Source organism: Nannospalax galili, unplaced genomic scaffold, assembly GCF_000622305.1.
Source record: "Nannospalax galili isolate Female #2095 unplaced genomic scaffold, S.galili_v1.0 scaffold228, whole genome shotgun sequence".
Lineage (NCBI taxonomy): Eukaryota > Metazoa > Chordata > Mammalia > Rodentia > Spalacidae > Nannospalax > Nannospalax galili.
In genome coordinates, this window is record NW_008357924.1 from 166,354 (window position 1) to 179,014 (window position 12,661).

Sequence of the window (12,661 nt, forward strand, 5' to 3'; positions counted from 1 at the left end):
GTTTTAATGTGACTGTTATAGAATATAAATTGCATCTGTCACTCATATCACACTTCTAATCAAGAATACTGTTCAATGTCTTCATTGTGGTATGGACAAATGTATATAATCTGTTAAAATTAGAACCGTAAACTTATACTGAGGGCTTTTAAAGTACTTTTTACATCTAATTTCTTTTCTTTTCTTTTTTTTTTTTTTTTTTTTGGTCTTTTTGAGACAGGGTCTCCCTGTAGCCCCAGCTGTCCTGGAACTCACTATGTAGACCAGGCTGGCCTTGAACTCACAGAGATCTGCCTGCCTCGACCAGGGTTCGAATCCCACTAAAGGCATGCACCACCACACCCAGCTACATTTAATTTCTTTTATGTGTATTTGTATGTATGGGTGTGTGCACACTACAGTGTGCATGTGGGAGTCGGCTCTCTTCTTCCACTACATAAGTCCAGGAATCAAACTCAGGTCGTCAGCCTTGGTGGCAAGCACCTTTCCCCACTGAGGTTTCTCGCTAGCCCCAAATGGGAACATTTTAATGTATGTTATGTATGTTGACAAAAATATTAAATTAGTAGTATATACATGTAGGTGCATATATGTATATTGATCATGTATATAAATAGCTACTTGCTTGTGATCTTTGCTTATTTATAATCAGAAATTTTAAAATTCTCTGGGTTTACATATGGAAAACCACCCCTCTTAATAGTTGTCACATTAAATTACATTATAGTTATTTAATGCCTGCCTTTCTCACTAGCCTTTGACCTTTTTAAAAGGCAGGAGTCCTGTCTTGTTCTCTGTATAGGCCTAGCTCTTAACATACGAAGTTAACACAGTGCCTTATCAATGTTTTAATAGCTTAGAAGTACTTAGTACTTAGCCCTACTTTAACCAATCTGGTCCCCTCAAAATCCTTGTAAATTTAGTACTAGTTCCCTTTTTTTCAGTCATAAAGGTTAAAGTAACTCATCAAATATTCAGAACTCGCAAGTGAAAGACTGTCCTAAGCCCACATCTTAACTCCAGAGCCCACCCTCCCACCCCAGTTGTCTACAGCTTCCTCTGTAAGCAGGCATCCTATAATGTCTGAAGACTGAGGAGATCAAGGTGGAAATTCCTGACCTTCCAGTGTTCTGGCTCCCAGTCTTGAATGGGCTCTCTCTAGACTGAGAACAACTTAAATATAGTACTGGGAAAATAAATTCCTTCCCAATTAAACTTTCCATTGGGGAGTGTGAAGAGAAAAGCAATGTAGAACAAAGAGCACAGAGAAGAGACCAAAGGAAATGCTGACTATGCTAAGGCAGCCAATTAATGCAAAAAAGGAACCCAACAGCAACTTTAGCACTGAAAACTGAGAGGCCCCATCCTAGAGAGGTGCAGGCTCTGGCTCCAGTCTTTTGGAGTTCTTTAATTAGCCTTCCAGAACCTCAGCATCCCTGTTTGAATAATCCATATTTCTAGTTACTTATTCAGCTCCCCACTGCTCCACATGACCAAGCATATGCAGGAATTCATCACTTCATATTTGCACTCAACCATCCACAGATATCAGCAGTTCAGACCTTTAAGACATTTTGGAGAAGTCCCTGCAGAGTGCAGGTTTAAGGTTAGAACTCACAAAGTCTTTATGTGTTGTATGCCTGAGAGAATGTGGGTCGTTTCAACAAAAGGACAGGCATTTAGAAGGGTAAAGGAGAAAAACAAATGACTCAAGGAAGGAAAGCCACAATGAATAAGCCCAACAGAAAGGGCTGAGGTTCTGGGAGGCTAAGATTCTGTGAAATAAATGAGAAGCTGATATGTCATGAAAATGTGAAGGACGGTTCTAGAACTTTGGTGCCTTCCTTAATTGTATCTGCTTATTTTTTTTCTATTCTTTAAAGTGGACATCACTGTTGCCCTTCAATGAGGTGGTCATATTACCAACTGACACAACAGGGCACAAACAACACATGCCTTTATTCACCAGCTCTAACCAGAATACCACAGATAGACACACAAAGCAAACGAACATTGTTCTGGATGCCTAAGAAACTCAAGTGACTAGAGCATCATGCCATATGCCTTGAATCTAGTCTAACAGAGAGGAGTAGAGCAAAGCGGCCGGCCCGGCCAGGAGCCAAGAAGCCTACCTGAGCATGAGGTTCATGAGCTGAAGGCCCTCACCCTTCAGGAAGCGCTCACGATTAGAGCTGAGCATCAGGCAGGAGCAGAGTGCGTCAAACAGGTTCTCCATCATCTCCTGCTCCTCGGCTGTGCTTGGGTTATGCCTTTTAAACACCTGCCAAGCAAGGAGAATAGAAAACACAGAGCCATCAAAGAATGCCTTGCCATCTGCCACCCCCAACAACTTGCCTGTCATGGAAAACCCACCACTGAGGAAAGAGAAATTTACTAAACACAACTCATTTTGGAGAAACTGAACTTCTGACCCACTGATATTAAATAAATATATACTATCTCACCAAAACCCCACAAAAAACTCAGCTGACCACTGGGTCTGAGTGACTGACAGCTCCAAGGAGGCAGATTAAAACAAAACAAAAACAATCCAAACCCCTTCCATTGTGAAATGTAACAGAAATAGAAAACCCCACAAAGAACATATATAGTTAAATGGATAGAGTGGGCACCCCTAAATCACTATTCAGGTCAGAAAACAATTTTGGCAGTGAACCCTAAATCACTCTGGCACAACCCAGCCTCATCAGCTTTCCTTTCCTTCTAAAGGCACTCACAACCCAAAACGGCCAATCCTATCTCAATGTAAGGAAGTGTTTCCCCCAACAGGTCTACTAAACCCTTCCTCATTCAGTAGCAGGGGCCTGAAGTCCCAGGAAAGGCTTTGGGCAATTCTGTGTGCCAGAGCTGAGCAGCAGGTCAGGAGAGCCTCTCAGTAGGGCAGGAGACCCTATCCAGTCTACGATCAGGGATCTCAAAGAACAAGCCTTGAGCACCTTCCCAGGCTGGAAAAGGCTTCCTACTGCCTATTTTTGGGGTAGAGGCCAAGCCACTCAGGCTGCTGGCACCACATGGAAGCTGTATGCAAACTGACATCTCAGACACTCAACATGCTTCAGACTCTATGCAAATGATCTATTTTCAGTCCTGTTTCTGGAATAACACAGATGAGGTTTGTTAGGAGAAATCTTAACAGTATTTCCAGAATGCCAGCAGGATGACATTTCTACTGGATTTACATTTCTTTCCATGAGCAAATGGCAGTTTCCACTTTCTCATTTGGGCCTGCAGGGCCACATCCCTCCCTACTGTCTCCTGTGACCTCTGTCCCACTGCACTGGAAGTGGTTCTGTTTAGGGACAGACAGAAGGGAAAGGGAGTAATCTTGTGAGTGGGGCAAATGTACATAATTGGCTAGTCTCAACCCAAGGACATACAGGAAGCAAGTCACCTTTGGGTCAGCAATCAGAAAAGGCCACACCAGGTTCACAGCAACTAAGAAAAGGAGGCAGGGGCTGGAGAGATGGCTCAGTGGTTAAGAGCACTGCTTTTAGAGAGGACTTAGGTTCGGTTCCAAGCACCCATGTGGTAGCTAACAACTGTCTGTAACTCTAGTTCCTGGGGATCCAAAGCCCTCTTCTGATCTCCAGAGGCATTGCACATACAGGTGAGCTTACATACATGCAGGCAAAACACTTCTACACATAAAATGAAAATAAATAAAAAAGAAAGAAAAAGAGAAAGAAGGAAAGGAAGGGAGGGAGGGAGGGAGGGAGGGAGCCGTCTGGCCTGTGTCTGAGCTTCACATGGTCCTTTTTCCCAGGTTTTCCAGGCCCACCTCCCATTTAAAGCAGGCCGTGGACCTTCATGGCAGACAGGAAGTACAAGAATTACTCACAGATAACTGCTGAAGAAGCACATCAATTCCATCCAGCTCCCCGAGCAATTCCCTGTTTTCTAAAAGGAAGGAAATAGAGGAAGAAAAAAAAAATGAAGCCAACTGTCAGATTTTACAGGCGCCTAACACTGATACATCAGCAAACAAAATCAATACAGCTTGACAGAGTACAAAAGCTGCAGAGAGAGTGCAAGGGGAAGCTGGGCGATGCCAAAGGCAAACGTGCTGGCTGTCAGGATCTGAGTGCGGCTGAGGCTGGGATGTCAGTGCGGGGAGCTACTCACCATCGTTGTCCTGCAGCAGGATGGCCAGCACCTCGCTGCAGTACAGCTTGTTGGCATCGAAGGGCATCTTTGCCTGTGGGAAATAGCAACGAGAAAGCCATTAAGGGGTCTTGCTCTCTCTCCCAAGGACAAATTCTTCCCAGTTAGAAAGAAGAGGAAGTTAAAGGAGAGACAGGCTATGGGTAAAAAAAATCAGCCTGCTGCTGCTTTCAAGAGTCCAAACCCAAGTACCATACAGGAAATGGCAGGTGGACATGGCGGCTCTAACCCTAACATCCAGCACATGAATGTGCCCTCCCCACTGAGCCTTCCCCAAGTCCTCATTTTAAGCCAAGAGACCGTGTATGCCTAAGGCAAATGATAGAAAGTTTTGAACTTTTAAGATTAAAACGTTTGAAACTCCAGCTCACAAGTCAGAGTCACAAAATGAGGCTGTAAATTAGCTGATACATGATCAGAGACTTGAAAAGAAACCATTAACTTGTTTAGATTAGCTAAAAATATTTATAACAAAACAGCTTTTTTTTTATGCTTAAAATTTAATTTGAAATCATAAACCTATCTGCTTCTATGCCATAATCCGTCTACAATTTAAAAGGGAAACCACATTAAATATGCAAAAATGTGTTAATATTTTAACACCTAAATTACTACCCACAATTCTCCCCTTGCTGTGTGATCTGTGGCTTGGAGGCTTGGAGGGGGCATGTCCACTGCAGAGACCATCTTTCATGGCCATCCACAGTTACTTTAGTAGCACGCCATCAACGGTGCCCTATGGATAAAGGTGCATGCCTCGCTTGTGTTTTCTTATTTACAGGACCCAGGCCCGTTAAGGTGCAGGAACACAGACAACAACTTTAATCAGCACAGTCCTGACTTTGTAGCCAGGGTTTTGAAATGACAATTTCCACAGCTGCAGAGGACAGGGCAAGTATTATTCTGGAGCATGCACCCCCATCACCCTCTGCTAGTCACAGATCTATGTGGACACTGATAGGAAGGGTGGTGCCCAATCAAGCCACAGCCAACGCCATTCAGTTTTCTGTGCACATCTTGCTCGTCAACCCAAAGCGCATCCCACAAGTTTCAGGACGGCAGCCATGTCTGACCCGTCTCAGGTTAAAAGATGCATAAGTGCAAGGTTAAAAGGTCCGTAAGTGCAAGGTCTTTTACATGCTGGCTGCACTGTATGCTCCCCGGGCAAGCTGCAGGCCTTATTTCAAGAAATCTGTGTAACAGCCAGAGCTTAAGAACAACCCACGGTGTGTTTCACCTAAGAAAGATGATTTTATAAAATCAAAACACAGGTGGAAAGCCAAGGAGTGTGCATCTCTATTAGAGTTGAAGATTTGTCAATAAATGTAAGAAAAAAAATGTAAGTAATGGTCCTTTGGAGAATTACTGAGAATTACATAAGATAATATGAAAGTATCTAAAATATAGTATGTGCTACAGGGTTTTCTAAGTGAAATCAGGACCATCTGAGTTTGAATCTCAGCTGCAAGAGTTCACTGTTCAAGTGACTTTGCCTCTCTAACCCAAGGTCTCCCACATGGCTATATCCTCTTGAGGTGGCTACATTAAATCAATTAGCAGTCATACTTAGCAGGCACCTAAGAGCCGAGTTCTCCACTACTGACAATTCTTGGTTGCTCAGGAAATCTCCCCTTCTGCTGTCTTGACACTTAAAAGGAATTTATAGTTTTCCCAAAGTAAAAGTTTAAAAACCAAAATCATAATCATATTACTTATCCCTTAAAACATAAACCTTCTGATTGAAAAACTGGCAGAAAGGAGAGATCTAATCAGGAAACCAAAATGATTAGACCCAACAGCTCCTAGCCTTGAGGACTGTGAAATCTCAGACCTGGCATATGGTCAGTGGGAGCAGTTGGAAAGAGGAGGCTGCTTTGCAGAGACTGGGGGACAGCTCACCAGTCCCCTTGCCTACTTCCATGGGGTTTGGGCGGGTGGGTCCCTCTCTGGGATCAGCTTTTGGCAGAGCTATTTGTGAAGATTAGAAAAGCATATGTAAGAATCTAGACAAGCATTTGCATGTGGTGGGCAGTTAATACATGAGAGTCACTGTCAGCTGAGGGAAACACAGCAGATGATAATGACAATGACACTTAAATCTGGTTGAAAAGAAATGAAAGAAACTAGACAAGGGGTGGGGAGGAGATTAATCTTTCATGTCCAGGGAAGAACAAAACTTACCAAGGAAACTTTATTTCTGTTTAAATCTCAGCCAGAGATTCTATAATATCAAACTGCCAAATAACAAAGACTCTTAATCAGAATGAGGAAAAAGGAGAATTCACTGGGCTGGTACAGTCTCTTGGATATTGTAATGTAAACCAGTGGGACTATTGCTTGGTGATCCTAAATCTTTCAGCTGTCAGAGTAATTACAGAATCAAGCATAGGCTTGTACTCAGCATGTACTAGCCTTGAATAAAATTAAACTTCACCTTCTCAGGAGCTGCTGCTTTTTTGGAAAGTACAAAACAATTATGCCACCACCCGCAGCCAGAAGCTAGAGGTCATATCTGAAGCTCACCTCTGCTACCTGAGCACACGGGCGGGTTCATGCACATCGACAGCCCCTTACAACTGTCAAAGCAATTTGGGCCCTGCAGAGTCACAACCTCTGGTCACTGGGGGCTGAGGACTTTTGCATCAAGCAGCCATACATGCTGCATAACTTGGTCAGTTGTGAATCCATTAGCTCATGCTGAAGGCTGCAATGGTTTCTGGAGTGTTGATTTAACTGAGAACCAAACGTGAATCTTAATTTTGTTCCTTTAGAAGCTTTTGGTTTTGGTGTTATTATCAACAGTACCCAATAGTCTAAGGTTTGTAGCTTCCATTAAAAACACTGACCTGTGATGCAGTGTCTCTCTTACTAGTTATCTGCTTACTTGCTAATCCATTTAATGCAATGGATTTTATCCTCATTAGGACAAATTAGTGAGGTTTCATTTGATGGATGGAAAAAAAAAAACATTAATATCTCTACATGCTGGTAGACTACCAGCACACTGTGGTGCAACCAAGTCTAACATGCCTGTCACCCACATCCATTCACTGAGAATTACTCAAGGATCACTGAATAAATACAGATGATTGGTCAAAATGCAGGGTTGTATCCACCCTACATACATAAGCATTCTGGAATCTCAGTTCTTAGACTTTCCCTTCCATTACTCACCAGGAAGGCTTGTTAACACATAGTGGGGCTGGCCTCTGCCCCTAACACTGAGGATTCAGTGCACTCGGGGGGAACCCAAGAATCAGCATTTCCAATAAGCTATCAGGTAATGCTGAGGCTGGGAACCACACTTCAAGAATGACTGGCAGGGGATGCAAAGAAGAGAACTAGGTTTTAGTCTTCCATTAAAGATATTTGGGATAAGAAAACTGGTGTGTACAAAAGTCAGCCAGGTAATGGAGTCACCTCTACCTTACAGGTGTTCCAAAAGGGTGTCAGGCAATTGTGGGTGAATGTTGGAGTCCAGAACTGCTAACTCCCAGGGGAAATGCATTAGGAAAAGAACTGAAGGGGCTGGTTATCAGCAAAGAAAGACGGATGAGTGGGCTGTGGGTAGAGCAGTAACAGGGGGAAAAAAACCTGTGAAAACAGTTCTGGAGGCATGGCTTAAATCCGGTTCCAGCTCTCCTGAATAGTATCTGTAGGTCTTGACTTCTAGTTATTTATTCACAACAGAATGTACACATTCCCTTTCAATTCTAAAAATGATATAGGCTATATGGAAGAGCAGGGACCTAAGTTGTCTCACAAAGATTATGCATAATTTAGAAATACAGAAGGAAGAAAGGCCTTGTGTTTGGCAGGAGCATGAGCAAAATGAGACCGAGGTCTAGACAGACAGATCTGTAGAGAAGAGTTCAAGCAAAGACCTATGTAACAAGTAACAAGTCCAGTGTTTCAGAAATGAGAAATGGAAAGGCCAGATTGTGCCAGGTGAAGGAGTTGTAAAGCAGGCAGGAAGGTAGGCTTTGAGGCTGAGGTATGGGCATCATGGCAGGTAAATGGAATAGACACTGAAAATAGATTTTGTATCAGTCTGTAGTAAGGGTGGTTAAGAAGAGGGGCTGTATTACTAGAGAACAATGGGTCTCAGTGAAGACCAAACACTGAAATCGTATGTGGAACTTTTCTAGAACACACAACAGCAGAAACTGAGACAGCAGGTGTGGGGTGTGTTCAGGGAATCTTCAGGTTCTAAAGACACCTAGTGATCTCAGCAGAACCCCAGCCAGGTTTCGGTTCTCTAGAATACTACAATTTAAAAATACATTCACGGGGCTGGAGAGATGGCTCAGCGATTAAGAACATTGACTGTTCTTGCAGAAGACCAGGGTTCGAATCCCAGCACCCACATGGCAGCTAACAACTGTCCGTAACTCCAGTTCCAGGGGTCTGACAGCCTCTTCTGTCCTTCATGGGCATTACATGACATGGGTGCATTTACCGACATGCAGGCAATACACACATAAAAATAATAAAAAAAAATTTTTTAAAGTATATTCATGCCGGGCATGGTGGCACACGCCTTTAATCCCAGCACTCGGGAGGCAGAGGCAGGCAGATCTCTGTGAGTTCAAGGCCAACCTGGTCTACATAGTGAGTTCCAGGACAGCTGGGGCTACAGGGAGACCCTGTCTCAAAAAGACCAAAAAAAAAAAAAAAAAGTACATTCACATCAGTCTTCAAAATAACCTCTTGGGACTGGAATGGCAGTAAAGGAATCCATTTTCTAAAGAGAACAGGCCAGACAAATGCAGCCACGCAGATCTTAAGGAAAGGCAGGCTCTGGATCCAGGCCTCACCTTGACTCTGCAGGAGGCAGGTGAAGAGTACAAGTTAGGGAAGCAGAGCAAGCCTTTACACCATCCTTCTTCTGGCCCTCACCCTTCAGCAGGACTTGCTTTTGTTACTTATTGTGGTGGTTTGAATGAGAATGTCCCCTCTATAGGCTTCAAGTATCTAGACACTTTGTCCCCCATTGGTTTAGGGAGATTTTAAGAAGCCTTGCTGGAGGAAGCCTGTCACAGGGGGCAGGCTTTGAGGGTTCTTAAGCCTTGCCAGATTACCAGTCAGGCCACTTCTTGTCCCTGCCTGGAGATGTGAGTGCTCAGTTTTCCACTCTGGCTACCTCCTGCTGCCATACCTTTCCCACCATTAAAACTCTTCCTTCTATAAATTGTCTTGGTGGCTGGGCGTGGTGGCGCACGCCTTTAGTCCCAGCACTCGGGAGGCAGAGGCAGGTGGATCTCTGTGAGTTCCAGAGGCCAGCCTGGTCTACACAGTGAGTTCCAGGCCAGATGGGGCTACAAGGAGACCCTGTCTCAAAAAGACAGAAAGACAAAAAAAAAAAAAATTGCCTTGGTCATGGTTTTATCACAGCAACAGAAAAGTAACTAATACACTGGCCTAAACATTCTAAGCAGCACAGTGTTTTTCTAAGGGAACTTGCTTACTTGTAAAATAACCAAATGGCAATTTAATGTTTAAATACTGGAAACCTTGAAAACTGTTTTAGCCAGCAACAAGGCTATTTCTGTCCTAAGGATTATACAAATTTCTGTGCCCTAAGGCAAACTCAATAGTACCTTGCTAAAATATCAAATGGAATCCAGGCCAAACACCGAAAGTCTCTCAATTTCCCTTCCTATATAACCAATTCCAAAAAAAGAATGAATGAAACAGGAGAGAGAAAAGGGTGGGGGACTGTTGATTGACTATGGCAAGTTTAAATATCCTTCAAAGAACAGAGAAGTTTTAAAGAAGGCCTTAAAATCAGTACTAAGCTCCAAGAACTGAGAAAAACTTTTCCTGACTTTACAGAGACAAAAACTGTTAGATTATTTTGTGTGATCTAGGGTCAGGGAGCTAACTCCACCAGCAACCCAGGTCCCTGCTATCCATTCTATGCCCCTAACTTGGCTTCTCCTTTCCTTTCCTCTGCCCTCATTCCTAAAATGTCTCAAAGATTCAGAGAATGAAAATGCATTGGATACTGAGAAAAGAAACCAAGTTTAGGGAGACACAAAGGGAACTGCACAGGAAACAGGTGCATTTCTAAAAGTAAGGCCAGCCAAGCAGGATGGCAACATACTAATGAGTCACCTGCTAAACACAGGCCTAAAAGGAAGGTGGAAAGGGCTCAAAGGGGGGTCAGTGCACCAGTTTCTGCCCAGCAAATGTGCCTATTCCCATGGATGGTAACAGTTGGGCTAGCTGGGAACCCTCCAGTGGGTGTGCCATAGGTCTACGTCACAGAGTTAATGGGAACCGATGGTTAAATACGCAGGGCTGGAGAAGACCTAGGCTATGAGAGGTAGGGAGTCAAGGGATGCATGTTATCTTAAGCAGAACCTCCCCCTTAGCTGTTAAGACAGTACAGGTGAACCTGACCTGACACATTCCAGCATTTCTGGATCTAACACTAAAGCGCAGCAAGGCTAAGAACCAGTCTTCCTTGAATGAATGATGAACAAATGGAAGAATGAAAGAAAGAAAAGAAAAGGCTTCACATTTCTAGAAACCAGCAGATCTTAGTGAGGGCCACACATTAAAATCACATGTGGAACTTCTTACCTTGATGGCCTGAGGACCACCAGAGTAGCATATGAGTACTTCTATATTGCCCATCACACCTTCTGTCATGCTAACAGCCTCACCCTCCCTCTCCTCATTTGTTTTACAGCCTGCATTAATCATTAAAAAGATGGTTGAGAGCATGTTAAAAAGGAAAGAGAATGGGCCCAATAGAACACACATGAAGCTAAGAGAAATGAATACAAATAGTTATTATTATTATTGGTTTGAGACAAGGTCTTATGTAGCTCAGGCTGGCCTGGAACTTGCTACGTAGTAGAGGATGACTTTGAACTTCTGAGCCTCTTGTCTCCCCCTCCAAGTTCTGGGATTATAGGCATCTACTACCTCATTCAACTTATATGATATGGAAGATCAAACACAGGGCTTCGTGTATATCAGACAAGCATTCTACCAACTGCCATACTTCCCCAGGCCTACAAATTACAAACTGGAAGCCACTATACTTTCTTTGATTTTAAAATCCAAATTAAAATATCAGAATACCAGTTTTCACTTATCAGATTAATAAAGTCTTAAGTTTGATAATGCCCAGGGTTGCCACAGGTAACAAGAAACATTCTCAAATCAGTGAGGCAAGCTAGACAGGTGACAGTGTTGCAATACCTACCACAAATGTTGATGTGTATACCCTTTGGCCTGTTAATCCCATGTCTAAGAATTTATCATACAGACAGGCTGAGACAGGTGCGACAGAATAGAGTGTTTCACTCCTGAATTGTTTACGGCACATAAACTTGGAGGTGGTAGTATTTAATTTGTTTGTGAGGGCTGGGGATGTAGCTCAGTTGTTAGGGGGTTTGCCTAGCATACATAAGGCCCTGGGTTCAATTCCCACCATTGCAGAAACTGCGCGTGTTGGCTCATGTCTGTAATCTCAGAACTTGGAAGGTGGAGGTAGGAAGATCAGAAGTTCAAAGTCATCCTGTGCTACAAAGAGTTCCAGGCAAGCCTGAACTATATGAGACCCTGTCTCAATTAAAAATAATTTAGAGGCTGGAAAGATGGCTCGGCAGTTAAGAGCACTGATTATTCTTCCCAAGGACCTAGATTGGGTTCCCAGCACCCACATGGTGGTTAACAACTGTCCATAATTCCAGTTCTAGGGGATCCGAATCCCTCTTCTGGCTTCTGCAGGCACTGCACAACATGGGTGCACTTAAATACAAGCAGGCAAAATATTCATACATATAAAATAAAAATAAATTTAAAAAATTTAATTTTGGTACACCTGTACAATGAAATATGAGGTAACCATTAGTTCAGTGCAAGGCAATTTTCATAAAAAAACATTATATAATTCTGTTTATGATCCATACAACACTCTTTCCTATATATACATACAAATAATTTCTGGAAGAATAGATATAATAGTGTTAATGACTGTTGTTTCTAAGAAGTGGAACTGGAAAAGATCCTTTAAAAAGAACAAGGACAAGCAAAGAAAGGACAAGAAGCTTTCAGACTAGACCATACGGCTGGGGCAGATGATCGCCACCAACATCACCGGCCACGTCCAGAGATGTGAGTGGCAGGGCCCCAGCCCCTTACCTTCAGCCTCTTCAACAGCCACTGTAGGAGCCCCTGCTGGGCAGCCTCTGTGCACATCTCGGGCCGGAACTCAGCCATGTTTTCCACAATAGCTGAAGGAGACAGACACCGGTCACTGGGGAGGCAACTCTGCTTCCATCTGCAGTAAGCCTGCTTCCCACAACAGGCATTTGATTCCCTTCCCACTTCCCTGTGTTCCTCCCAGCCAGATGCTGTGTTGTCACTTTTAGATTAACCAGGGAGTTGCTGTGGTTTTTTTCTTCAAGTTATGTTACAAGTAGAAGTCATAACTGAAAATGATGGAATTCACAGAAGGGAT

The 12,661-nt window shown here is 43.3% G+C and overlaps 1 protein-coding gene across 1 annotated transcript in view; it reads right to left on the minus strand.

Moving 5' to 3' along the window:
* Window positions 1–12,661, minus strand: part of Ctnnbl1 (catenin beta like 1) — a 194,610-nt gene that overhangs the window by 89,161 nt on the left and 92,788 nt on the right. Inside the window, exons 7-10 of the mRNA XM_008855665.2 lie at window positions 12,343–12,434; window positions 4,144–4,216; window positions 3,860–3,918; window positions 2,133–2,281 (exon numbers count right to left, since the gene is read on the minus strand). Coding sequence (XP_008853887.1) covers window positions 2,133–2,281; window positions 3,860–3,918; window positions 4,144–4,216; window positions 12,343–12,434 — 373 coding nt within the window. The remainder of the gene's footprint in view (window positions 1–2,132; window positions 2,282–3,859; window positions 3,919–4,143; window positions 4,217–12,342; window positions 12,435–12,661) is intronic.